A 25,331-nucleotide genomic window follows, 5' to 3' on the forward strand; every position below is an offset into this window, starting at 1 on the left:
ATGGTGGTTTAGTTGCTCATGGTGTGAAAAAATCCTAGCTGGGAAAAGTCTAAAGTGCGGAAGAGAAGAAGAAGTCGACTAGGTCAGAATCTCTTCTCCTTTTATATCTAATCCTAATTAATGTAAAATATATTTTCTAAAACCTAAAAAAGTCTATTCTTAATTCAAAAGTAATTTTAAAAACTAAATTGAATAAAAATATTTGATGTGATTCACGCGGAAGCCCTTCAATTTCAGTATGCTAGCGCCAAACTTCTAATCCTGAACTTTGGCGCCATGTTCATATAAGGACAAACGCATTCCTACGTTCCTGGCGCCAAACGCCGAGTTGTGCCATTTGGCGCCACTATGGCCTAAACAAATTGGAGCTTTATTGTGATCCTGGCGCCAAACTTGGGTTGGATGAAGTTTGGTGCCACCTTCTGCATGAAATCGACTCCTTTTCTTCTTTCCGAACTCCGCCAAATTTGTCCGAATGCTACATGAAATTAATCAAATTGCAAAGCAAATCAAAGTAGCATTCATGATGACTTAAAACACCTAAATCTTGATTTAATTTAACAAATTCAAATGCAAATTCACTAAGAAAAGATAAGAAAAATGCTCATGCATCAGCACCTTCGTCATGGTTGGTAATTTTATCTATTTTTGCTTGTTGTCTCGACTATTCTAGGTTCTTGAAACTGTTCTAAATGGTACCCTGAGTAGTGATTATGAAATGTTGGTGAAAAAATTTTGTTTTCGTGTTGTTGATACTTGTTCCGTCTTGAGATTTGGTAGCTTGTTACACTGTTGTTGCTTTGTTTATTGCCACGAAACCCTTTTGAAATTATTTTCGCTGTCTGGGATCACTATTGTGAACTTTGACTATGTTTCGGGAATTTTATTTTGGGAGTCTTGTTACTGTTTGAGAATATGACCGTGTTGTCCCCCAATGGCGTTGTTGTTGCTAACGCAGGAGTGACGCCATGTCTATTTCTTTTTGAAAAGATCTTTTGAAATGGTGTTTTGTGTTTGTGCTTTATTTACCCGACTTCTTTTGGACGATGTCCGAGTTCTTTAGTGATGATTTCTTTGTTGTATTTGTAGGTGTAGATTTTATGTCTCGGTCAATTGTAGTCGACATGTCTACAAAGGTCCCGACTTCTTTGTTAGAGTGGGTAGATACCTCTATCCTTACTCCTATGCTGGTAGTTGATAGAGAATATGTGATAAACCACTATTTCATGATTTATCTTGTGCTCAATTGAGGGGTTTTTATCAACTCTTTACCCACTTATTCATACTATTTGCATGGTTTTACATTTGCCTTCCTAATTATGTGTTTTGATTGAAAACATGCTTCTTTGGCCTTAAGTTCCCTATGTTTAATCCTCACTTATTACCATTAGATGCCTTGATATGTGTGTTAAGTGATTTCAGAGATTACAGGGCAGGAATGGCTCAGAGGATGGAAAGGAAGCATGCAAAAGTGGAAGGAATACAAGAAGATGGAGAAATTGCTAAGCTGTCCAGCCTGACCTCTTCGCACTCAAATGACTATAACTTTAGCTATAAAAATCCAAATGACGCGGTTCCAGTTAGGTTGGAAAGCTAACGTCCGGGGCTTCGATTTCATATATAATATACCATAGTTTCTCTGAAGCTAGGCAACACGAACGCGTACTCCACGCGGACGCGTCGCAGTGACGAAAATCAGCGTGGCAGATTTCTTCTCCAACGATTTCTGGGCTGTTTTCGACCCAGTTTTCGGCCCAGAAAATACAAATTAGAGGCTATAAAGTGGGGGAATTTATTCATTCATAAGCATCAGCTCATAATTCATAATTTTTAGTTTTAGATGTAGTTTTTGAGAGAGAGAGACTCTCTCCTCTCTCTTAGAATTTAGGATTAGGATTCCTCTTAAAGGAATTAGGATTTCTTCTTATTTCAACTTACAATTTCTTCTGAGTTCCAGGTTCAATGTTCCTTTTATTTATTTTTCCAATTTAATTTATGAACTTTTCCATGTTAGATTTGAATATTCTATTTAATATAATTTGAGGTATTTCAGTTATAAGATTGTTTTATTTATGCTATGAATGCTTTCGATTTGTCCAAATTATTTTCATTCGAGTAGATTCTCTTCCCTTTTGGCTCTGGTTAAGTAATTGGTGACGCTTGAGTTATCAAATAAAGCAGTGGTTGAAATTGACAGATTACTAGTTGATCTAGATCGCTCTAAAGCTAGTCTTCCCACAGGGATTGACTAGGACTTGAGGATCAAGCTAATTAGTCCACTTAACTTAACTAAGTGGGATTAAAACCCAATTCTCATCACCGTTGATAAGGATAACTAGGATAGGACTTCCAGTTCTTATACCTTGCCAAGAGTTTTATTATTTATTTAAATTAATTCCTTACAATTTACTTTCTTGCAATTTACTATTCTTGCTTTTTATCTTATACATTAAAAACCCAAAATTCTACCTTTTCCATAGCTAATAATAAGTCATACCTCCCTGCAATTCCTTGAGAAGACGATCCGCGGTTTAAATACTCGGTTATCAATTTTATTGGGTTTGCTTAAGTGACAACCAAAACTTTTGTACGAAAGGATTTTCTGTTGGTTTAGAAACTATACTTACAACGCGATTACTTTTATTCTTTACCGATAGAAAAATCCGAACGTCAATTTTTGGCGCCGTTGCCGGGGAATTGCAAACGTGTGCCTTATTATTGGTTAATGTAAATATTTTCTTTTGCTTGTTTATTTTTTTTATTTTTTATTTTTTTTATTTTTTTGCTTTTTCATAAATTAAGATGTTATTGATTTTTATTTAGTTATTAAAAAAAATTTTCAAAAAAATTTGTTCTTCGTGTTCATCTTGACCTTCAAGTTGTTCTTAGTTATTTTCTTCGTTTTGATCTAAAAATTTTAAGTTTGGTGTCATTTTATTGTTTTTCTCTTCCCTCATTAAATTCAAAAACATCTTTTCTCTTTATTTTAATTGGATTTTCGAATTTTCCTTAAAAAAAATTTCAGATTTTTATTTTAAAACTTTTTTATCTTATCTTATCTTAGTTTTCAATTTCAAAATTCAAATATTTTTCAAAAATCATATCTTTTTCAAAATATTATCTTATCTTATTTCAAAAATCAAATTTCAATTTTCAATATTTGAATTCTAAAATTCAAAATCCAAATTTAAAATTTTAAAATTTAAAATTTTAAAAATCAAACCTTTTCAAAATTTGAATCTTTTCCAAAGCTTTATCTTATATTGTTGACTTTTTCAAAATTCAAATTTCAAAATTCAAAATTTAAATTTCAATAACCTTTTAATTTAAATTTGTTTTTATTTTTGTTTTTAATTTTTATTTGCTACTATGAACTCTCACCCCTTTGGCTATGAGTCTGGTTACAATTATGTTGCAGGAAGAGGAAATTACAATGAGAACAAGCATCAAGGTTGGAACAATCAAAGGTGGGAAGAGCCACAAGGATTTGATCAACCCTCATGGCAACAACCACCCCTTGCAATTACCAACAAGCCCCACCATATGCTTATGAACCGCCTCCTCGACATAGCTTTAAACCACCATACTCACAAGCCCCTTTCCACCATTCACTTCCATATGACCCTAATCCGTATCCACCATACCAACCACCTTATGAGCCAAATGAACCATACACAGAACCACCCCCATTCCAACACAACTACTCTCATGAACCACTACCTCAATATACACCATCTCCTTATCATTATCAAGATGAACCACCTTCCTACCATGAACCCTTTCTCCCAACAAATGAACCCTCCTATCCACCCTAAACCTCCATGGAGAAAGCACTTACCGATCTAAACTCTACTATACAAGCTCTCGTTGCCCAAATCGGACCACCAAATACCTTCAACAATCAACCCTCAAGCTCTAGTGCACTTCCTTTTCAACCACAGAATGATCTCTCCATCCCATCACCACCATCCATGGAAGAGCACCCACATCCATCAATCCAAGAGCAACATGACCCCAATGATGCTATTGACATGGAACAAGAGAGAAGGGATCATCTTTGCGAATCCATACTTCATAAGGAGCTAGAGGATGCCCTAAAGGTGAAGGTAGTAAAAACCTTTGAAGTCGAAGGAGTGGTTGAAGAATTAGTGAAGGAAGACATTAAGGAGGAGTCTGATTTTGTCTTAGTGCAAGAGGAGGCCCAAAATGTGGAGATAGGAGAGACTCTTGAAGATGAAAGAATAGTTGAAGGGAGTTGTCATGGAAAGAAAATCATCAAGGATGAGTACGGTTTTATATTAAAACTACTGGACAAAGCAGTAATTATTGAAGAGGAAGAAGTGGTTGCAAACTTAGGAGATGCTGAACCTCCATGGGAAAGTCAGGTTATAGAGCCTCCTTCCAAGGCGATTGAAATTGATGCTGAGGAGGGTGTACAACCTCCAAGGCATATCATAGTTGAAGACTTGGAAGAGGTTGGTCAAGAGATGGAGATTAAAGAAGAAGAAGCACAGCCTCCCATGCCCTTGGTGAGCAATAAAGAAGAGATTGAATTGGAAGAAAGCTACCAGGAGGAAGAGGTTGATATTGAAGAAACTTGCAAAGAGGTGGAAGTTGTCAAAGAAGAGCATAAGGGAGTGGAGCTTGCAAGTTCATTAAAAACACCTCTCCCAAGGCCATTACCGTCCAACACAACGTTCAAGTGGGTAAAATTCCTACCCTTGACCTTTACCTTCCCACTTGAATATGGGCTACTGGAGACGGATGGTTAACTTAGAGCCCTTTGTGGCATTAAGAGTAGGAGGAAGATGGTCAGTGGTAAGAATTGTCCTGCAAGGTTCATTATGGTTGGAAGCTTTAAGTTTAAATGCAAAGGTTGGTGTAGAGCTCAATTGAATGGGTCTGGGAAGTTGTTTGGACGCTTCAGTGAGAATTCTAAGGCTGAACCACCCGGATGGAATCATGATAATCAACTTGAACACGGGTGTAGAAACAAGAGATTTGGGATCCAGGAATATATGAGGATCAATTTTGGGAGCTCAAAGCTTGTGAAGAACTCCATCAAAGCTTGAGGAATTTACTTGGTATTGATAGAGCTTATTGGAAGTCCAAGCATTGGTGGAAGTTTCAGGATGAGTTCAAGCACAAGCCGCCATGACAAGGAGCTCACCAAATGTCCAACTTAAGGACTTTAACTAAAAGTGCTAGGTGGGAGACAACCCACCATGGTATGATCGTTCCTTTTTTATTTTTTATTTAGTTTTATTTGTTTTTGAGTTTTATTTTATTTTTATTGAACCTGGAGTTTTGCATTACATTCATATTAGCATTGCATTATGCATACTGCATTACAAAAAAAAAGGAGAAAGCACGCACGCGACGCGGCAGCGTTGCTGACGCGTCCGCGTTACAAGTGCATTAGGAAGAAAAGAAAAGTGAACAGAGAGTCACGCGAGAGCGTGGCTGGAGGCGTGCCTTAGGCACAAATATGCCCACGCGTCTGCATCACCCACGCGAACGCGTGGCCCTGTAAAATCGACGTAAATGGCTGTATGGCAGTATGTTGGGCTGGAATGGAGCTGGACTCGTGCTAGAAGCCTAAGCCCTCCCATGCGAACGTGTGCCCCACGCGTCTGCGTCGTTTTTCAAAGTATGCCCATTCACGCGATCGTGTCAACCATACGACCGCGTCACCCAGATTTTTGGCAAAATGCATTTAAAACAGAGAGTTGCGCGACCGCGAGGCTGCCCTCGCGCTAATGGCACAAATCACTCCACGCAAACACGTGACCCACGCGTCCGCGTCACTTCATAGAAGCGCTATCCGCGCGCACGCATGACCCACGCGCTCGCGTCGCCTGCGTCGCACAACTTATCCAGATCAGCGCCAATTATCCTATCTTTTCTTTTCTAACCCTAATTTCTTCTATCTTTTCTTCTTTCCTCTTTCTTTCTTACTTTATCTCTTTCACTTCTCATTATTTTTCACCTTCATTCTATTTTACTTAATTTATTTGCATACTTTCATTCATTACATTTTAATTTTGTGCATATTTTTACTTTTTTTTCTAAATTTATTACTTTTCTGTTGGTGTTGAATTTTCTTATTTAACTGTTGCATCTTCTCTTATATTATTTTGGGTGCTTAGTGACTTGTTTTATTCTAGTTAGATAATATTATCAATGCCAATCTTTTATACCTGTATTACTTTTGCATTGACATGAATTTATATTATCTCTCCTTACCCACACTCTCTTCCCTATTGTTGCAAATTTTTGCACTCTTGATTTGCCATGTACTTCTACTATTTTCTCACTTTCATGTTGAAGCTACCATGTAATTGAGACCCTTATTATTTGGCATTAACCCAACCATATTTTATTTGTCTTCTTATCTTTATTTCTGGGTTACTGTTCTTCTTTTTCTCTTCTTTCAGGCTGGCCACCGAAGACGGAAAAAGGGAGAAACTTCTAAAAGGGGAGACAAACAAGTCCATCTGCACAATCCTTGAAGAAAAACATCAGTTGGAACAACCCGTCCACCTGCACATCTCAGCATGCACCGAGGATGGTGCAATCTTTAAGTGTAGGGAGGTCGATACCGATCTCCGTGGGTTAGTACCTTCCTGTCTCAACACCAATGTTTAAATTTTCTTTGTTAAATTAGTTGTTGCATTTGCATGTTTAATTGCATATTTGTTTGATTTTATGCATTTAGTCACTACTTGGTTAAAGTAATAAATTTCTTTTTAGGACTCTATTTTTGAAAATTTTCACTAATTTAAATTGAAAAATTTTTTTTTATGTTAAAACTTGTTTGAAATTGTATTTGGAACATGATTTTTGAGCCAAAGAACACACAACCTGTGAGATTTTGAGCTTATTTACATGGTTATATTATTTAACCATAAATTTTATTCTTGTGTATTTTCTTCTCTATAATTGTAATCTTTGCTTTGTTCCATTCTATATGTCCATTATTTAGTATATTTACATGCTTGCATATGATTGAGGCCATTATTTGTTATTAGCTCACTTATCCCAAATAAGCTACCTTTTACATCACCCTTGTTAGCCACTTTGAACTTTTTAACCCCCTTCTATTTCATAACCACATTACTAGCCTTAAGCAGAAAAACAAAATAAAAATCCCAAGTTGAATCCTTGGTTAGCTTAAGATAGATATTGTGTATAATTTAAGTGTGGGAAATTTTATGGGAACATGGGATGATATGAAAAAGTAGGGAATTAAATTGAATAAGTTATTTGAAAATTTGGGAAGCATGCTCATATGAAATCAAAATAATTAAATTACCATGTGCATTGAAAAAAAATTAAGTAATTAAATAAGGGGATACAAAAAAAAGGAGAAGAAAAGAAAAGAGAAGAAAAATAATATTACCCCAAATGCAAAATAAAAAGAATCAATGCACATGGGACAAAATTCAAAAATAAGTTTGATACTTGAGCATGAAATACAAAAGTGGAAAAAAATTTGGGTAGCTAGATAAAGTATTTTAAATTATATAAAGTATGTATATGTTAGGTGAGATCTTAGACTAATCAAGGATTCACTTTATAAAGCTCACTTGGCCATACATATATCCTTACCTTTACCTCAGCCCTATTACAACCCTAAAAGGACCTCATGATGTTTGCATTGATATGCTAAATATTTGTTGATTGGTTAGATGAAGAACAAAGTTTTAGAAAGCATGACTAGAGAAGAGTAGAGTGAATTACCCTATACACTTGAGAGACTAGAGTGATATACACTACCAGTGAGGGTTCAATGCTTGATTCTATGTTCCCTGCTTTTATGAGCTATCTTCTCACAAGTTTACTTGTCTTTTATTATATGATTTGAATTAGCGAAATCTGATTTATGTTTGTCTTGAAGAGCTTATTTACTTTTAACCAAGTAGGTAGAAACAATTTGTATGTAGTTGAATACATACAGATATGTTGCATTTCATACATTCTACCATTCATCTTCACTCTCTTATAGCTTCTCTTGAGCTTAGCATGAGGATATGCTAATGTTTAAGTGTGGGGAGGTTGATAAACCACTATTTCATGGTTTATCTTGTGCTCAATTGAGGGGTTTTTATCAACTCTTTAACCACTTATTCATACTATTTGCATGGTTTTACATTTGCCTTCCTAATTATGTGCTTTGATTGAATCCTCACTTCTTTTGCCTTTCCATCCCCTGAGCCATTCCTGCCCTGTAATCTCTGAAATCACTTATTACAGGGATTGGCTAGGACTTGAGGATCAAGCTAATTAGTCCACTTGACTTAACTAAGTGGGATTAAAACCCAATTCTCATCACCATTGATAAGGATAACTAGGATAGGACTTCTAGTTCTTATACCTTGCCAAGAGTTTTATTATTTATTTAAATTAATTCCTTACAATTTACTTTCTTGCCATTTACTATTCTTGCTTTTTATCTTATACATTAAAAACCCAAAATTCTACCTTTTTCATAGCTAATAATAAGTCATACCTCCCTGCAATTCCTTGAGAAGATGACCCGAGGTTTAAATACTCGGTTATCAATTTTATTGGGTTTGCTTAAGTGACAACCAAAACTTTTGTACGAAAGGATTTTCTATTGGTTTAGAAACTATACTTACAACGCGATTACTTTTATTCTTTACCGATAGAAAAATCCGATCGTCAATATGCTTATGGTTTTCGTAGACACCATAGGTTATGTGATAATCGGGGGGATGAGAGAAATTACAAAATAATAGTGGCTGACCCCGAAGAGAGGGTTTGCTTTCTCCCTTTAGGCTATCTGGAACGTCCCTTTATTTTATGTCTACGAGTGCTTTTTTACAAAGTTTGGCATTAAACTTCCTTTTTCTAATTTTGAGACAAATATCCTTTGGACTTGTAATGTCGCTCCCTTTCAGCTTCACCCGAACTGTTGGGCTTTTTTGAAAATTTACCAGCTCCTATGGCGGGAGCTCAATGTCCGACCTTCTCTTAAGGTCTTATTTCACCTTTTTGTCTTGACCAGACCCTTTGGTTTGAAAAGGGAAGCTATCTTGGCTTTCTTTTCGCGCCGTTTAGGGTAGAAAAGTTTTTTTCATTTTTGATTAAGCCTTTAACAATTTCAAGAATTATTTTTTCAAAATCCGACCTTTAGAGGGTGTCCGACCTTTCTTCTTGGATGAGAACGATGAACCCAACTTACCTTTTTATTAGGAAGAAAAGCCAGTAATAGCTAAATATGGAGTAGAGCAACAAGATGAGCTTGAAAAGTGTGTAGTCAATGTGTTCCAAGAGTGTTAGGTCGGTCTCCTTACTTGGATTCAAAAAAGTTCTTAGGAGACTCCGGTCAACTCCGGTCCAAGATAGGTAGCTTTTTTAACTTTGTCTTGTGGTTTTTAGTTTTGACTTGGTTTGTTTAATCAATGTATCTTTATTTTTTGTTTTTGCAGAAAAAATGGCTCATAAATCTGCAGCGATGAAACAAATGCGGCAAACCAGGAAAAGTGTCGTGACACGTGGTATTCAGCAAAAAGAAGCCGGGGGTGCTTCTGCCCGACCTTCTCCAAAGAATCCGGACTTGGGTCCCTCAGCTCCAAAGAAGATCTTTCCTACTCCATCAAGTCGGTTGGTACCTCCCGACTCTCCTCCAGAAAATCCGGTCGTCCCTCCTTCTCCTTCCTCTTCGGAACCTCCCCCTAAAAGACAAAAGACTGTTGAAGGGGGAGTGTTTACGACAAAGAATTTGACGTCTTATCCTAGAGCAAAAAGAATATCCTCTCCTTCAGCCACATTAGTATGGATGATGTGGCTCTCCAGAAGCATCTTCAACTCCTGTTCCGAGGGGGAATTCGGACAGCAGGAGTGTGTGCATCTTTGGCCAAGGAGTTGCAGCAGACTCATCTCATTGCCACTAATAGTTCCTTAGTGGCTTCCCGAGTTGAGGTGGAGAGGCTTGAGGGGATAAAAAAGGAGTTGGAGGAGGAGAGGGATGGGCTATCGTCCGACTTGGAGAAAGCTCGGTCTCGGGCAAAGAAGGATGAGGCAGCCCTGGCTATGTTAGAGGGGTTGAAGAAGAATGCCGAGGAGAGCTATACCTGGGTTTACGGGGAAAAGCTTGATCTTCAAGAGGCTTTGGAGAAGGCCAAGGAGAGATATGCCACACTTGAGAAATCTGTGGTCGAGGGGATGGACGAGATGTTTTCCAACCTGAAGGCTCAAGTTCAAGTTTTGGCTCCTGAGGTCGATCTCTCCTTGTTCAGCCAGGATAACATCATGGTGGATGGAAAGATCATCTCAGCCCCTGAAGACGAGGAGGAGCCTTTGCCCGACCCAAAGTCTTTGGGTGCACAAGTCGGTTAGGCTTCTCAGGCTCCCGAGGTCCTCCCTGAGGTCGTTAATGTCAAGCTCCCTCCTTCACCTCCTGGTGCCATCCCAGTTGTGCCGGTCTCTGTCCACGATCCGACTCGTGCTGACCAAGGCAAGAACGTCATCACTGGAGACGAAATTAACCCTTTACTTGGTTCTTCTTTGTAGTTTTTTCCTTGCGTGTTTTTGTATGGCCTGCTTTGTGGGTCTTTGATGAACAACTTAACTATGTAATAGCTAGTAGTTTTTGGACAAACTTACTTTTGCTTTAAGTTATTTTTCAAACAACTTTAGAATATAAAGAATCCTTTCTTCTTTTTTTGGAGGAGATCAAGCTCCTCTCTTTGTGCTTGAGTATTGGATCTTTCATTGTATAATATAACCCTAAGTGACTCTTCAACAATTTATATGGGGATCATGGCTTCTATTCCATAAGCAAGTCAGAAAGGTGATTTCCCGATTATGGAATAAAGGGTTGTCCGATATGCACATAAGACTTGGGGGAGCTCGTCAGCCCATGCTCCCTTTGCGTCTTGTAGTCGGCATTTCAACCCGGTTAATATGACTTTGTTTGCAGCTTTAGCTTGTCCATTAGCTTGAGGATGCTCCACCGACATAAATTAGTGCTTTATCTTGAGATCGGCCACCAAATTCCTGAAGGTCGAGTCGGTGAATTGGATTCCATTGTCCGTAGTGATGGAGTGAGGAACCCCAAATCTTGTGACAATCTTCTTGTGTAGAAACCTCCAAATTCTCTGGGCAGTGATAGTTGCTAGTGGTTCCGCTTCAATCCACTTAGTGAAATAGTTAATCCCTACTATAAGGTACTTGACTTATCCCGGAGCTTGAGAAAATGGTCTGAGTACATCAAGATTCCACTTCGTGAATGGCCATGGTGAGGTGATGCTAATAAGCTCTTCAGGAGGTGCCACATGAAAATTCGCATGCTTCTGGCAAGGCAGGCACTTTTTAACAAAGTCGGCCGCTTCTCTTTATAAGGTCGGCCAGAAGAAGCTGACCTAGATCACCTTCTTGGCTAGTGATCGGGCTCCCAGGTGGTTCCCACATATGCCATTGTATACTTTTTCTAGGACCTTCTTTGTGTTAGAGGTTGGGATACACTTCAAGAGAGGTGTTTTTATTCCTCTTTTATATAGGATATTGTGGACCAATGTATAATTTGTGCTTCTCTTATCAGTCTTCGAGCCTCTTTTTCGTTCTCCGGGAGGATACCAAATTTAAGATAGTTGACTATATAGATCATCCATCCTAAATTTTGATTAGATATAACCATCACATCTGAGCTATGATCTTCCTTTGATATTGATGGTGCATGGAGAGTCTCCTGGATGAGGCTTCTATTGTTGCCCCCTGCCTTGGTGCTGGCTAATTTGGAAAGGGCATCTGCTCGGACATTTGATTCCCGAGTTATATGTCGGACCTCTCCTTCCAAGAACTGTGCTAGTTGTTCTCGTGATTCATCTAAGTATTTCTTCATGTTGGGGTCTTTGGCTTGATAAGTGCCATTAATTTGTGATGTTATTACTTGAGAATCACTGAACACTATCAGCTTTTCTGCCCCTACTTCTTTAGCCAGTTTTAAGCTAGCAAGCAAGGCCTCAGACTCTGCTTCATTATTAGAAGCAGGAAACTTGAACCTTAGTGAAAGTTTTATCCGGGTTTCTTGCTCACTTTCCAGGATGACGTCTGCTCTGCTACCTGCTTTATTAGACGATCCATCTATGTATAAGCTCCATGTTGTGGGGCTGCCCCGATTTTTGGTGTATTCAGCTAGGAAGTCAGTGAGATATTGAGATTTGATTGTTGTTCGAGCTTCACACAAACTCAGACAATTCCACAACCCATTGGAACATTCGTCCTGCCAAGTCCGTCTTTATAGAATGTGCTTCACTAGTTGGTTAATACGGACCTTTATGGTGTGAGCTTAAAAATAAGGTCGGGGCTTTCGAGAGGTAAGGATAAGAGCATATGCAAATTTTTCTATCTTTTGATAGTTTAATTCTGCTCCTTGCAAGGCTTTGCTGACAAAGTAGACAGATCGATGTCTATTCTTATCTTCCCTGATCAAGCCTGAAGCTATAGCTCGGCTTGCCACTGCTAGGTAGAGGACGAGCTCTTCTTCTGCTATAGGTTGGGTAAGTATGGATGGTTGACCCAAAAAGGATTTGAAGTCTTGAAAGGCTTGTTCACATTCTGGAGTCCACTCAAATTGCTTCTCCTTTCTGAGAATTGAGTATATGGGTAGTGATTTCAATGCAGACCCTGCTAGGAACTTGGATAAAGCCGCCAACTTTCTATTCAATTGTTGAACTTCTTTAAGATAGGTCGGGCTCTTCATGTCTAGTATAGCTTTACACTTGTCTGAGTTTACTTCTATACCTCTTTGAGTTAGCATGAAGCCTAAGAATTTTCCCGCCTCTACTACGAAGGTGCATTTTGAGGGGTTTAATCTCATCTCATGCTTCCTTATTGTAGAAAAAACTTTGGAGAGGTCAGGCAAGAGTGTTGAGTTGACCTTGATTTTAACAAGCATGTCGTCCACATATACCTCCATAAGCTTCCCTAAGTGGGAAGAAAATACCTTGTTCATTGATGGGTTGGAAATCAGATTCCAACACCTAAACTCACCGGCAAGTGTACCAGGTCGCATCAAGTAGTAATAACTCACTTAGAGTGAGGTCGATCCCACAGGGATTGATGGATCAAGCAACTTTAGTGGGTGATTAGTTTAGTCAAGCTAGCATTGGTGAATTGAGTAAAATTGAAGCAACAGAATGTAAATTGCAATGAATTGTAAATTGTAGAAAGTAAAATGGACAGAAGCTTAAATTGGCAGAAACTTAAAGAGCAAGAAAAGTAAATTGAAAAAATCTTAAATGACAAGAAAGGTAAATTGCATGAAAAGTAAAGGGGGTTGGGTGCTGGAAATTAAAGAGACAGTAAATCATAACTCAGAACAAGAAATTTGAATTGCATGAAAATTAAATTCAGATCACAGCAAGCTCAAATGTAAATTAGCAAGGAGGTAAAGAATTTTAATTGCATAGAAAGCAGACTCAGCTCAAGCAAAATGTAAAAGTGCAGAAAAGGAATTGCAGAAGAGAGAATTGTAGAGATTGAAAGTGTATAAGCGAAATTGCATTGGAAAGAAAATGAAGCAGAGAAGAAAAGAGAACCCAGATCTGATTTCCAATTCTCAAATTCAAACAGGAAAATTAAAAGAGAGTTTCCTACTCTACTCCTACTCCTACTGCTCTCTAATGGAACCAGCCTTTTTCAAAAATGGAACAGATGCCTTTTTATAGGCTTTTTTAAAAATAAAAAATGAAATTAAAATTAAAAAACAAATTACAATTAAATGAAATTCCTATTCTAACTATCTCTTGTGCCTTTGAGTGATGATAATGGGCTTTGCTTGCTTTGGCCTTGAATGAGAGTGAATCTGGATGGTGTTAGCTTGGTTTAAGTGGATCAGGATGTATTTGGTGACCTGGGCCTGTGTAAAATTGGATCCAAGATGGCACTTGATTGAAAATGACCAAGAATGCTAGCTCCAGTAGAGCGCTTAGTGAGAAAAGGTAACGTAGCGCTCACTAGCCCCCTTGTGTCAAGCCTCGAGCCTTGCTTCTTGGTGTAGCGCTCAGTTAAAAAAGATAACGTAGCGCTACACATGCTCCTTGGTGCAAGCTTTGCTTTTCTTCATGGGCCATGCCCGAAAACGTTAAAACATTTTAACATAGCGCTCTATTCTTTGAACGCTGCTTCCTTTGCTTAAGTGCTCCGTTGCTTTTCAATTAACGTAGCGCTCATTGTTCTAATGAACGCTAGGCCAATTGGTAATGCCGTTTATCCATTAATAATGCCAATTAATAATGCATGGTTCATGATGGAATTAAATGCATGCATGCTTTAATTAGTGAACGTTTAATTAGTGAGCGTGCAATGTTCCTTCATTTCATTCATTCTTTAATTGGCATTAGTAATTAAGTGATTCATGCATGCATTCGTTGGCTTTACGGTAATGCCAATTACCATGAAGCTCTTTTATTTCATTCATGCATGCATGCTTCCATGGCTTTATTAATTAATAATGCCAATGCTTTTATTTAATGAATATGGCATTAATAATACTAGTGTGAATAAGCCAAGGTAGGGTGCATTCATTTAATTCATTCTCCATTGGCATAATAATTAAATGCATGCATGCATATGATAATTCATGATAATAAGGCCAAGGCTTCATGGTTATGGGCCACGCTTTTAAAAGCGTGGCCTAAAGTTCCAAGCGTGCTCAAACTTCAAAGTGTGCCCCTAAAATTCATTTTTTCTTCTTTTGAGCTTATTTTGTGTTATTTTTCTTTTTTTTCCACTTATTTCCTACAAAATTTATAAAATCAAAAGATCAAGGAAATATACCATTTAAGCACAAAAGCATTCAATATTTAAGCACTAATCATCAATTTCTTGTATGAAAAAGTATAGAAAAACGTGACATGATGACATGTCATCATTCATCAGTCGCTGGTATGTGGATCCGACATTCTTTAACCCAAAAGGCATTACTAGATAGTAGTAGTTAGCTTTTGGAGTTATAAACGAGGTCTTTTCTTGGTCTGGCCTATACATCGAGATTTCGTTGTATCCCGAGTAAGCGTCTATAAAGGACATGTATCGATAGCCTGAGGCTGAGTCGACCAGAGCGTCAATATTAGGGAGAGGGCATGGATCCTTGGCGCAAGCCTTATTGAGGTCCGTCTAGTCTACGCACATTATCCACTTTCCATTCTGCTTTTTTACCAGGACCACATTGTCCAACCACAATGGATATTTTACCTCTCTTATAAACCCTGCTTCTAATAAGGCTTGCACTTGTTCTTCCACGACCTGTGTCCTTTCTAGCCCAAGTTTCCAATGCTTTTGTTGAATAGGTCAGGAGCCCGGATACACGGCGAGCTTATGAGACATCAGGTCAAGATCTATACCAGGCATGTCGGACACTTTCCAAGCGAAGAGGTCAGAATTTCTTCTTAGAAGGTTAATGAGCTGCTTTTTTAATCCTTCTTTCAAGTTAACCCTTATATTTGTTGTTTTTTTAGGGTGATCTCCAATCTACACCTCTTCCACTTTCCCTCCAGGTTGTGGACACAGTTCTTCCCGAGTTCGAACACGTCCAAGCTTGATGGTGTTGACTTCTTTTTCTCCTGGGCTGCCTTTCACATTGAGGCTTTCGTTGTAACACTTGTGCGCTAGTTTTTTATCTCCCTTTATTGTGTCAATTCCTTCTTCCGTGGAAAAATTCATACATAGATGTGGTGTAGAGACAACTGCTATAAGTCAGTTCAGTATTGTCCGGCCTATTATGGTGTTGTATGCCGAAGTGACGTCAACTACGATGAAGTCGATGCTTAACGTCTTTGACTTCGCGCTCTTTTCAAAAGTAGTGTATAGAGAGATATATCCCAGAGGCCGAATCGGCGTGTTCCCCAGTCCAAAGAGGTTTTCTGGGTATGCCTTTAGATCCTTTTCCTCTAACCCGAGTTTGTCAAAAGAAAGTTTAAACAATATATCTTCTAAGCTACCTTAGTCTATAAGGGTTCTATGGAGGTTTACGTTGGCGAGGATTATTGTTATCACTACTGAGTCGTCATGGCCAGGCGTTACCCCTTGAGCATTTTCTTTAGTAAACGAGATGATGGGCAAGTCGGGAGATCTACTATCCTCCCCGACTTGGTATACCTCTTTAAGATGCTTTTTCGTGATGATTTCGATATTTCTCCTCCAGTAAATCCCCCATTAATGATGTGTATATGTCGCTCGGGAGTTTGAGGTGAACGTTCTTGTCGTCCTCCCTCTTCGTCTCTTTTTCTCTTCCTTTGGTCATCCGACCTATCTGCCAAATACCTATCTAGTCGACTTTCTCTAGCTAATTTTTCAATGACATTTTTTAAATCATAACAGTCGTTGGTAGAATGGCCAACTTGTGTATGATCAGACGAGGGGGTGGAAGCTTCTCGGTATGACATATCTCTCTGTAAACATCTACAAGAGAGACCCGGAGGAGAGTATAGTTATGATACCTTAGAGGTTTCTCTGGGTTGTACTCTTGTTTCTTCTTAACTTCTTTGTCTTTTTTCCGAGGTGGGTAGGGCAGGCTACGTCTCGGAAGTGGTTCTCTAAGTTAAAAATTCTCCTCCATGTTGATGTATTTCTCTGCCCGTTCTTGTACTTCGTACAAGGAAGCTGGGTGTCGCTTGGATATGGATTGAGAAAATGATCATTCTTTATGGTCATTAACTAATCCCATTATCACTGCTTTAGTAGGTAGGTTTTGAATCCCAAGTATGCTTTGTTGAATCTTTCCATGTAATCTCGGAGTGTCTTCCCAACCTCTTGCTTAATTCCCAGCAAGCTTGGGGTATGCTTTATCTTATCCTTCTAAATTGAGAATCTAGTAAGAAACTTTCTTGCCAGGTTGTCAAAACAAGTTACCGACCTGACGGGTAAGTTATCAAACCACTTCATTACGGCTTTGGTTAGATTCATTGGGAATGCCTTGCAGCGAGTAGCATCAAAGGCATCGACTAGGTATATTTAACTTTTGAAGTTGCTAAGATGATGCTCGCGTCGATCGTTCTGTCATAAAGATCCATATCGGGGGTTTTAAAATTTCTTGGAACTTTGGCCCGCATGATCTCTTCTACGAATGGGTCTTCTCTTCCTAGAAGGCTTTTTTCCCGATCTATTCGATTACTCCTTTTTCGGAGTCAGCTTCCAATCTTAGGAACTTTTCTTCCAGTTCCTTTCGTCGTCATACATCCCTTCGTAGTTCCTGTTCTTCCTGTTGTCGTTCAGCTTCTTGTTCAAGCTGCGCTAGTCGTCCACGGTGGCCATGGACTAAACCTAGTATTTCTGTTAGATGTGGGGGTTCTTCATCTTCTTGTGAATGCACCTCTGATTGAATCCGCCTCGACTGGGAATTTTCTGATGTCCCTTTTCTGTAAGGGACATGCGTTCTTTCCCGTGGTGGGGGTATGACGAGTACAAGGTCATCCTCGTGGGGCTCAGGTTCTGATTCAGACGTCGTGTGCCGTCTTCATACTGATTGTCCGCTATCATCAATGGTTGAATTCCAGGTCCTCAGCAATGGCGCTAATGATCCGAGGGTTACCTGAAACGTTGATTTGGATGTGAGGTCTAGGATTCTTCTGAGGCAACGTCCGACTTGTTTGGTGTCAAAGTACCGCCGTCCGAATTTTTCGTGAGGAGGTGGGGGTGGTACCTACAAGAGACTCCGATACTTAAGTTAGCCAGAGCTTTAGGCAGGTTTTAGTAGATTAGAACGTGAATATACCTGTGGAGTGTCAGTGTATTTATAGTAGAGTAGATAATCATCTTTTAGAGTAGTTCCATCTTTGTTGGTAGATAACCGCTCCCTTTATCTTCAGAGTTTGTAAGGATCTATCTTTTAGTGGAAATAGAGATAATAGGAGAGATTCGAAGAGGTAGTTACTCATTTGGATAAATAAAACTAGACCTGTTTTGTCGTACCCAACCTCTTAAGAGGTCGGGTTAGCTAGGATAGACCATCTTCTTGGATAGGCCTTTTATCTTTATTGGGTCTGACTTTATTTTTGGGTCAAGGTATGAACATATTTATTTCAAACTTTAAATTTTAAATTCTTAAATTTAAACTTCATATGCTAAATATTCTTTTTACGTTTGTATTTTTTATTATTTTTAATTTTAAATTCTTTTAATATTCAAGTATTAGCTGATTTGTTTAAAAAAATATTAATTCCAAAAACTTTTTCATTTCAATTTTTTCCTTATTTTTTTTTCTTGGTCCTTCATTTTCTTTTACTATCCTCCAATTTTTAACATACCACCTTCTTCTTCGACGACCAGTCGACCACATAAACCACTACTAAGTTTTATTGCATCATCAACTCAGATATTGACACTCCTCCATGTTGATGCAAGCCGACTATATAAAACTTAGGTCAATTCATAAGATATATATGTGTCTGAAATACTTGTATTATTAGGTTCATGGTATTGACTGGTAAGTAATGTATTTTTTCTTTTATTAATTAACAAATAATCAAAATCAGTGTAGACATTGAATGGTGGGTGGTTGAGAAAGGAAAGGTTTATGTGGTAGTTTGTGTTGTGAGAAGAAAGAAGTGGTGATAAATGAGGAATTGGAGACAGAAAGAAATGAAAAAGAAAGAAGACGAGGACAAAAATAAAATATAAATTTGGATTTAAAATAAAATTTAATTTTGATGTATTGTCATTGTAAAATAACTTTATATTTACGCTTTTTGTTTTTGACATTGTGATTCAGGTGATGTTTTTCAGCAATATAGATACTTGATTTTTTTTTTTTTTTGTGGATACCACAAATCTAAGAGTCAGATTTGTGATTTTAATTTTTTTTTTAAAAAGTACAAATCTGAGAGTCAGATTTGTGGTTTATAATTTTTTTTTCCACAAAACTGACCCACCGATTTGCCTATCTATTAAAAAAAATTTTCACCTCACACAAATCTAAGGATCAGATTTCTTTATTATCCCAAATCGAACCCTAAGTACTTAGTCTCCGATTTGTGAATTCCAATTAAAAAAAATTATCTCCATATCCATTAAAAAACACACCATTTTTTCATAATCGAGTATAACAAATTCTAAATTTCCATAACTAAAAAAATTAGCCTTATACCTACATCTAATCGAGTAACACATCACCAAAAATAATTATTAATTTCAGTCAAGGACAAAGCTAGAAATTTTTTTAGGAATGACCAACATGAAAAATATAACTTAAGAAAAGAAAAAAATTAAAAATTAAAAGAAAACACAACTAAAAATTAGAGACTTAGTACGGGTCATTGCCCTCCCTTCCCATTAACCACTGATTTCATTGATGGTATGAATGAATATTCAAAAGAACAAATGTAGTTATATACCTATATAAAATATTTTATACGATTAATGCATCAAAATTAAACTTTCTTAAAATATATAAGATGCAGTTTAAACGCTGAAAATAAAATTAAATCAAATTAAATTTTAAAAACAATTTTAAAAATATTTTAAAAATATTAAGAACAAAAAGTATATTTTACTTTTTATTTGATATTTACGATAATTTTAAAAATATCCCGTGTTAATTTAACTAAAAAATAAATTAGAAAGAAACTAAAGAGATAATCTTTCAATTATTATGAATTTGTTTGTATTTTAAAATTTTAATTGAAAGTGAGGATGCTTTGAAAATTACTTACAATTAGTGTATTAAACTATTAATAGGCAAAAGATTATTGTTAATTTATTCTTTTATTTATTAAATATATAATAATATTAAATACGAAATTAGTTAATATGGTATGTAGTTCATATGGTATGTAGTTCATATTTTAACTAAGAAATTTTGAGACAGGTCTTAAAATTAGCAAAAAAAACATGATTTAAAGAAAAAAAAAAAGAAATTTGTGTACAAATTTTGTATGTATGTAATTGTAAAAAAAAACGAGTATTGATACATGTACATCAAAGTTTGAAAATTCAAATAAGCACATGCTCCATTACGAACTGTCCATCGCATTGGAGTTGTTCGTGAATACGAGAAACTGCTGCATCCCAAACCCTATTCACGATCGAAAATCGGAAACACTTAGTAAAAGGAATCACTGTTTAGACAATAGTTTGCATAAGAATCAAGTCAAATAATATTCAATCAAGAAGATGAGTTTATTTTAATTGAAAGATAAGAGAGCAAGGATAGTATTATCATTGGCGTCTAAAGCTGAAATTGTAAACAGAGGTAATTATATTCACAAAATTCTAAATACAGAAAGGAAAAGTATATGTAGACAATGAAAATACTAAACAATGTGAACAATTAATATATCGGATGTTCAATTCACTAGGTGTGCAGATGGTTATCCTAATATTAAGATTTAGGTAGGTAATTTGGAGTGTAGTGTGTTTTTACTTTATTGGGCCAATTTTAGAATCCATTGTTCACATTGTTCACAAAAATCATGATCTACCTAGCAAAACCCTAACCCTTAATGACACTTGACAAAAACTTAGTATGACCAAAATACCAAACAGAAGGTGAGCAAAACAGTTATGCAATTCCATTTGAACCAGCCGCAACATAAAACTATTTGAACCGTTAAAACTTTTAAGTTACGGTTGCTTCAACAGCTAGCCCATGTGATAGTCATCAGTCCATACTGGCATTCTTCAGCTCCTGCTCCCGTGCTGCCTCGGATTTGTATCATGTAGTGTAGGAAAAACATGAAATGTTAACGACTTTCCATGCAATAAGAACTACTGTCTTTCAAAGAGATCAACTACCTGGATTGGCAGGTTCCTGGCTTCCCTGGTACATGGTCTCCATTATTGTAAACACCTTTAAATATATTTTTCTACGATAATCAGTCTGAAATAAGGTGAAACCACATCCAATCAATCTTCCATCATCCATATATGTGTTCGCATAGATAATGATAAAAGAAAACGACAATGAGGCCAGTTACTCGTAAGTATATACCTGGCTGGATGCGGCTGCAAAAATCTTCTCCTCAAACCTTCGGGCAATCTTCCAAAGTTCTTGTGATCCCTCTGGACCACTAACACGAAGATGTCTTCTTAACGTTTCCCTTCTGAAAGAAAACCAGAGTAGCTTCATAGTTAGATCAAAGTGAGTGATATTTTAAGATCCACAAAGGAGAGAACACGATTGCCAAAATATCAATGAAACATGCTCGTCGTCCACTATATAGACTAGGAGCAGCACTAGCTTGCTAAAGCTCATATAGAGATTATGAATGAATTGATGAAATTGTTACCTTCAACGGTAAGTATAGGTTACAAAATATAGAAAAATGGTATATCAAAACTCAAACGAGAATGAAGAGCTAATAATACCTTGTGATCTATCAAACTAGAAATTTATATAGTTTATTAGTGCTACAGCTTTCACTAGAAGACATCTATTCGGTCAAAGGGGAGAAAAATATAAAGTGAACAGAGGATTATAAATCCTCCTAAAAATTAAAGAAAGGAAAATGCATATACGGAACAGAAATAACTTGATGTAACAAACCTACTCAAACCATAAGTATTAATGCAGTAATGGACATCTCTTTTTAAAAGACCAAGTGCTTTAGAACAAATAGAAGCCAAAAGCATAATATTATCCTAAAGTAGCTGCTGATTTGATTTGTATCTTCTTCAGTTCCTCAATTAAAATGCACGCTTTGTGATCAAATTATTTCCATATGACAAACCTCAAGGAAATATCATTTATGGCTACTTTTTCTTTCAAAGTGCAAATGCAGGCAAAATGAAAGCTATTCGGATCACCGAATACAACATAAGATGAAATTTACATTCTGTTGACCATTCTTTGTCAGGAATCAGGGCGAAGCTGAGATCTCCATTCCCTTTCTCTTGCTTCTGTAAAGGGATGGCCAACATGAATAGGCTCCAGTTAATGGTATAAGTAAATTTACATTATCTGAGGTACAAATGATAAGACATTAAATCATTCCAAACTGTAAGGAGGAAATAAAAGGTAAATTAAAGCACTAGTATCATGAGAACAAAACAGTATCTAGATAATAAACAGTCATGCATTTGCCATGGACATGAAAATAAAGATTCACTATTTTCTAAATCAATCTATGCACAAATGAACAAAATTTGGCAGGTTCATGCAACAAGAGTTATTGTCCTCCAAAGAGATCAATTACCTGGATTGGCAGGTTCATTGTTAAGGCCAAGCTGATTTGATAGTTGTCCATGGCGTCCCTGGGATGTAGTCTTGATTCTAAGCAACTTTAAAGATATTTTTCTAACGTAATCACTCTGAAATAAGGCGATACCACAGCCAATCAATCTTCCATCATCAATATCTGTGTTTGCATAGGTAACGATAAACAAAAACAGGCAACTTATGAGGCCACTGATACTTGTAAGTATATACCTGGCTGGTTGCAGCTATAAAACTCTCCTCCTCAAACCTTCGGGCAAGCCTCCAAAGTTCTTGTGTTGCAGCTATAAAAATCTTCTCCTCAAACCTTCGGGCAATCCTCGAAAGTTCTTGTGATCCCTCCGGGCCACTAACAGAAAGATGTCTTTTTAACAATTCCATTCTGAAAGAAAACCAGAGTAGCTTCATAGTTAGATCAAAGTGACTTATACTTTAAGATCCACAAAGGAGAGAACATGATTGTCAAAAAATCAATGAAACATGCTCGTCATCCACTATAGACTAGGAGAAGCACTAGCTTGCTAAAGCTCATATAGAGATTATGAATGAATTGATAAGATTGTTACCCTCAACGGTCAGTATAGGTTACAAAATATAGAATACTGGTATGTCAAAACTCAAACGAGAATGAAGATTTAACAATACTTTGTGATCTATCAAACTAGAATTTTATATAGTTTATTAATGTTACAATTTTCACTAGAAGACATCTATTCAGGAAAAGGGAAGAAAAATACAAAGGGACCAGAGGATAATAAATCATCCTAAAAATTAAAGAAAAGAAAATGCATATAAGGAACATAATAAATTGATGTAACAAAGCCACCCAAACCATAACCAGGAAAAAAAGAATGCTAAAGGATCATCAAAACTTATTGTTTTTGGCCATCACTTAGCCATCAATGTTTAGAAGTATGGGATAAAGTATGTTGTTGGACTACTAGACTAAAGAAACTAGACTAAAGGAATTGAGTTGACAGCTAAGTGATGGCTAAAAACAATAAATTTTGATGGCCCCCTAACATTTCTCTTAAAGAAATAATGGACATCTCTTTCAAAAAGATCAAGTGCTTTAGACCAAATAGAAGCCAAATGCATAATCTTATCCTAAAGTAGCTGCTTATTTCATGCGATATCTACAGGATTGCAGAAGCAAACCTTCAGCGAAACAATCCAAAGTTAAGGAAATATTGTATATTTTAGCAAATATTTGTCTTCCTTATTGTTTATCAGCTGGTTGATTATAATCTATAGTGCTTTATAACTTCTTCACTTCCTCAACTAAAGTGCATGCTTTGTGATCAAGTAGTTCCACATGACAAACCTCATGGAAATATGATTTATGACTACTGTTTCTTTTGATGTGCAAATGCAAGCAAAACAAAAGCTATTGGATCACTGGATACAACATAAGATGAAATTTACATTTTGTTTACAATTCTTTGTCGGCAATCAGGGCGAAGCTGATATCTCCATTCTCTTTCTCTTGCTTCTGTGAGGGATGGCCAACATGAATAGATTCCAGTTAATGGTATAAGTAAATTGACAATATCTGAGGTACAAATTATACATGTAAATCATTCCAAACTGTAAGGGAGGAGAGAGAAGGGGGGGGGGGGGGAGGATAACAATTTAAACCACTAGAACCATGTGAACGAAACAGTATCCAGATAATCAACAGACTCATGTATTTGCCAAGGACATGAAAGTAAAGACTCACTATATTGTAAATTAATCTATGCACAAACAAACAAAATTTAGCATACCAGTCAAATCTTTGTGCAAAAGATGTTGATGGTCAAAACGGGTATGCAGCATTTACAAGATACATTATGAAATAGAATAAAACAAGAAAAATTGAAGATGAAGAATCCTCCCAGAAACTGAAATGGGCTAGTGCTAGTGCCTAGTAACTAAAGAGAATTTCTTTCGTGAAGACTGGAATAGGATGAAGAGCTAAGATTATCCTTAAAATTTTTAGGAAATGTGCATGACTGACTACATGCACATAATATCTTTATTTTTCAATATTTTTTCCTATTATAAAAACAACAATCTTCGCTCTTCACCCAACTTCACTATTCTCCATAGTATTACCCGTAATTGAACTCGACATAGAAGTAGAAAGCAATGTTCTGAAACTTACTCTCCAACAAAAGAATCTTGGAAGCTATTTTCTCAAAATAATCAGCCTGAAGTTAAGCAGAACAAAAGAAATTAGAGTAAAAGCAAAAGGGTGAATAAAAAGGGTTATCCAAATTATGAGCCTACCTGGGTTGTAGCACCACCATAACTTTTCTGCTCAATACTATGAGCAATTTTTTGACGTTCAAGGTCTTCATCAACGTCCCCAGGAAGATGACAGAACTTTAACTTGCCCATTCTGGGAAATTGAAGGATAGCAGCATGAATTGAAGAGGAGACACACAAAAAGCATTGTCAACATAGAAAAGAAAACAAACCCTAAAGCTTACATATTGTTGAGAATGATTTGGCGGGTTTCAGGCTGCAGTTGATCCCTCCAGTTACTTGTTGTTGTTGTGTCCATCACTGATGAATGAAGGGTTCGCTCTTCAAAATTAAAGTATGCAAAACAAGAGAGACTTCTAATGAAAGAATTTCATAGCTACAAACACCTCCAAAGCTTTGATCATCAAAAGGGAAAGGGGGATGATCTAAGCTGAAAAGTAAACTAATGGGTAGCGGTAACTAAAAGGGAAATAGAATGAATGACGAATCAAACCTGAAATAGTAGCTGATGATGATAATGAAAATGATTATGGATGGTGCGAGTGCGAGCTGAGCTGCCACGAGAATAGAATTTTGTAAACCCAAAATCAAGCCTGATTTCTACGGCGCACACGCTCGGGCATTTGGTATGCACCTTTTTCTCTTTTATTTATTTTTTTATTTTGGGTAAACTATTTTTTTTTCTAAAATATTTTAAAAATTTTAAAAATACTATTGACATTTAATTTAATTTTATCTTTTAACACTTAAAATGAATTTCAATTTTAACTATGTAATCCAAATCCAAATTTATATTCTAATTTGACCATGCTAGAGAACTAATAAACCCACATCCAACATTGGACTAATTTTTTTTTAAATAAATAATAGAAGAATGTTAGGGGTCAGCAAATTTTGTAAT

The 25,331-nt window shown here is 36.8% G+C and overlaps 1 protein-coding gene across 22 annotated transcripts; it reads right to left on the reverse strand.

The window, feature by feature from the left end:
• Positions 1 to 19,883: 19,883 nt before the first annotated feature.
• On the reverse strand, positions 19,884 to 25,062 carry LOC112771928 (uncharacterized). Of its 22 annotated transcripts, none has more exons than XM_072226036.1 (11): positions 24,924 to 25,062; positions 24,655 to 24,751; positions 24,452 to 24,563; positions 24,327 to 24,372; positions 23,606 to 23,672; positions 22,394 to 22,562; positions 22,161 to 22,275; positions 21,798 to 21,864; positions 20,957 to 21,068; positions 20,761 to 20,845; positions 19,884 to 20,041 (listed from the first exon to the last, which is right to left on the reverse strand). In XM_072226036.1, the coding sequence occupies exons 2-8, from the start codon at positions 24,726 to 24,728 to the stop codon at positions 21,818 to 21,820; spliced, it is 630 nt and encodes a 209-aa protein (XP_072082137.1). In that variant the 5' UTR covers positions 24,729 to 24,751; positions 24,924 to 25,062; the 3' UTR covers positions 19,884 to 20,041; positions 20,761 to 20,845; positions 20,957 to 21,068; positions 21,798 to 21,817. The 22 variants fall into 22 exon arrangements, with proteins under 22 accessions (XP_072082137.1, XP_025672573.1, XP_025672572.1 ...); XM_025816788.3 differs by having other exon boundaries at positions 19,884 to 20,664; XM_025816787.3 differs by having other exon boundaries at positions 21,798 to 21,925; positions 24,924 to 25,058.
• Between the last annotated feature and the right edge of the window lie 269 nt (positions 25,063 to 25,331).

The sequence above is a fragment of the Arachis hypogaea genome, chromosome 18, assembly GCF_003086295.3.
Source record: "Arachis hypogaea cultivar Tifrunner chromosome 18, arahy.Tifrunner.gnm2.J5K5, whole genome shotgun sequence".
NCBI lineage: Eukaryota > Viridiplantae > Streptophyta > Magnoliopsida > Fabales > Fabaceae > Arachis > Arachis hypogaea.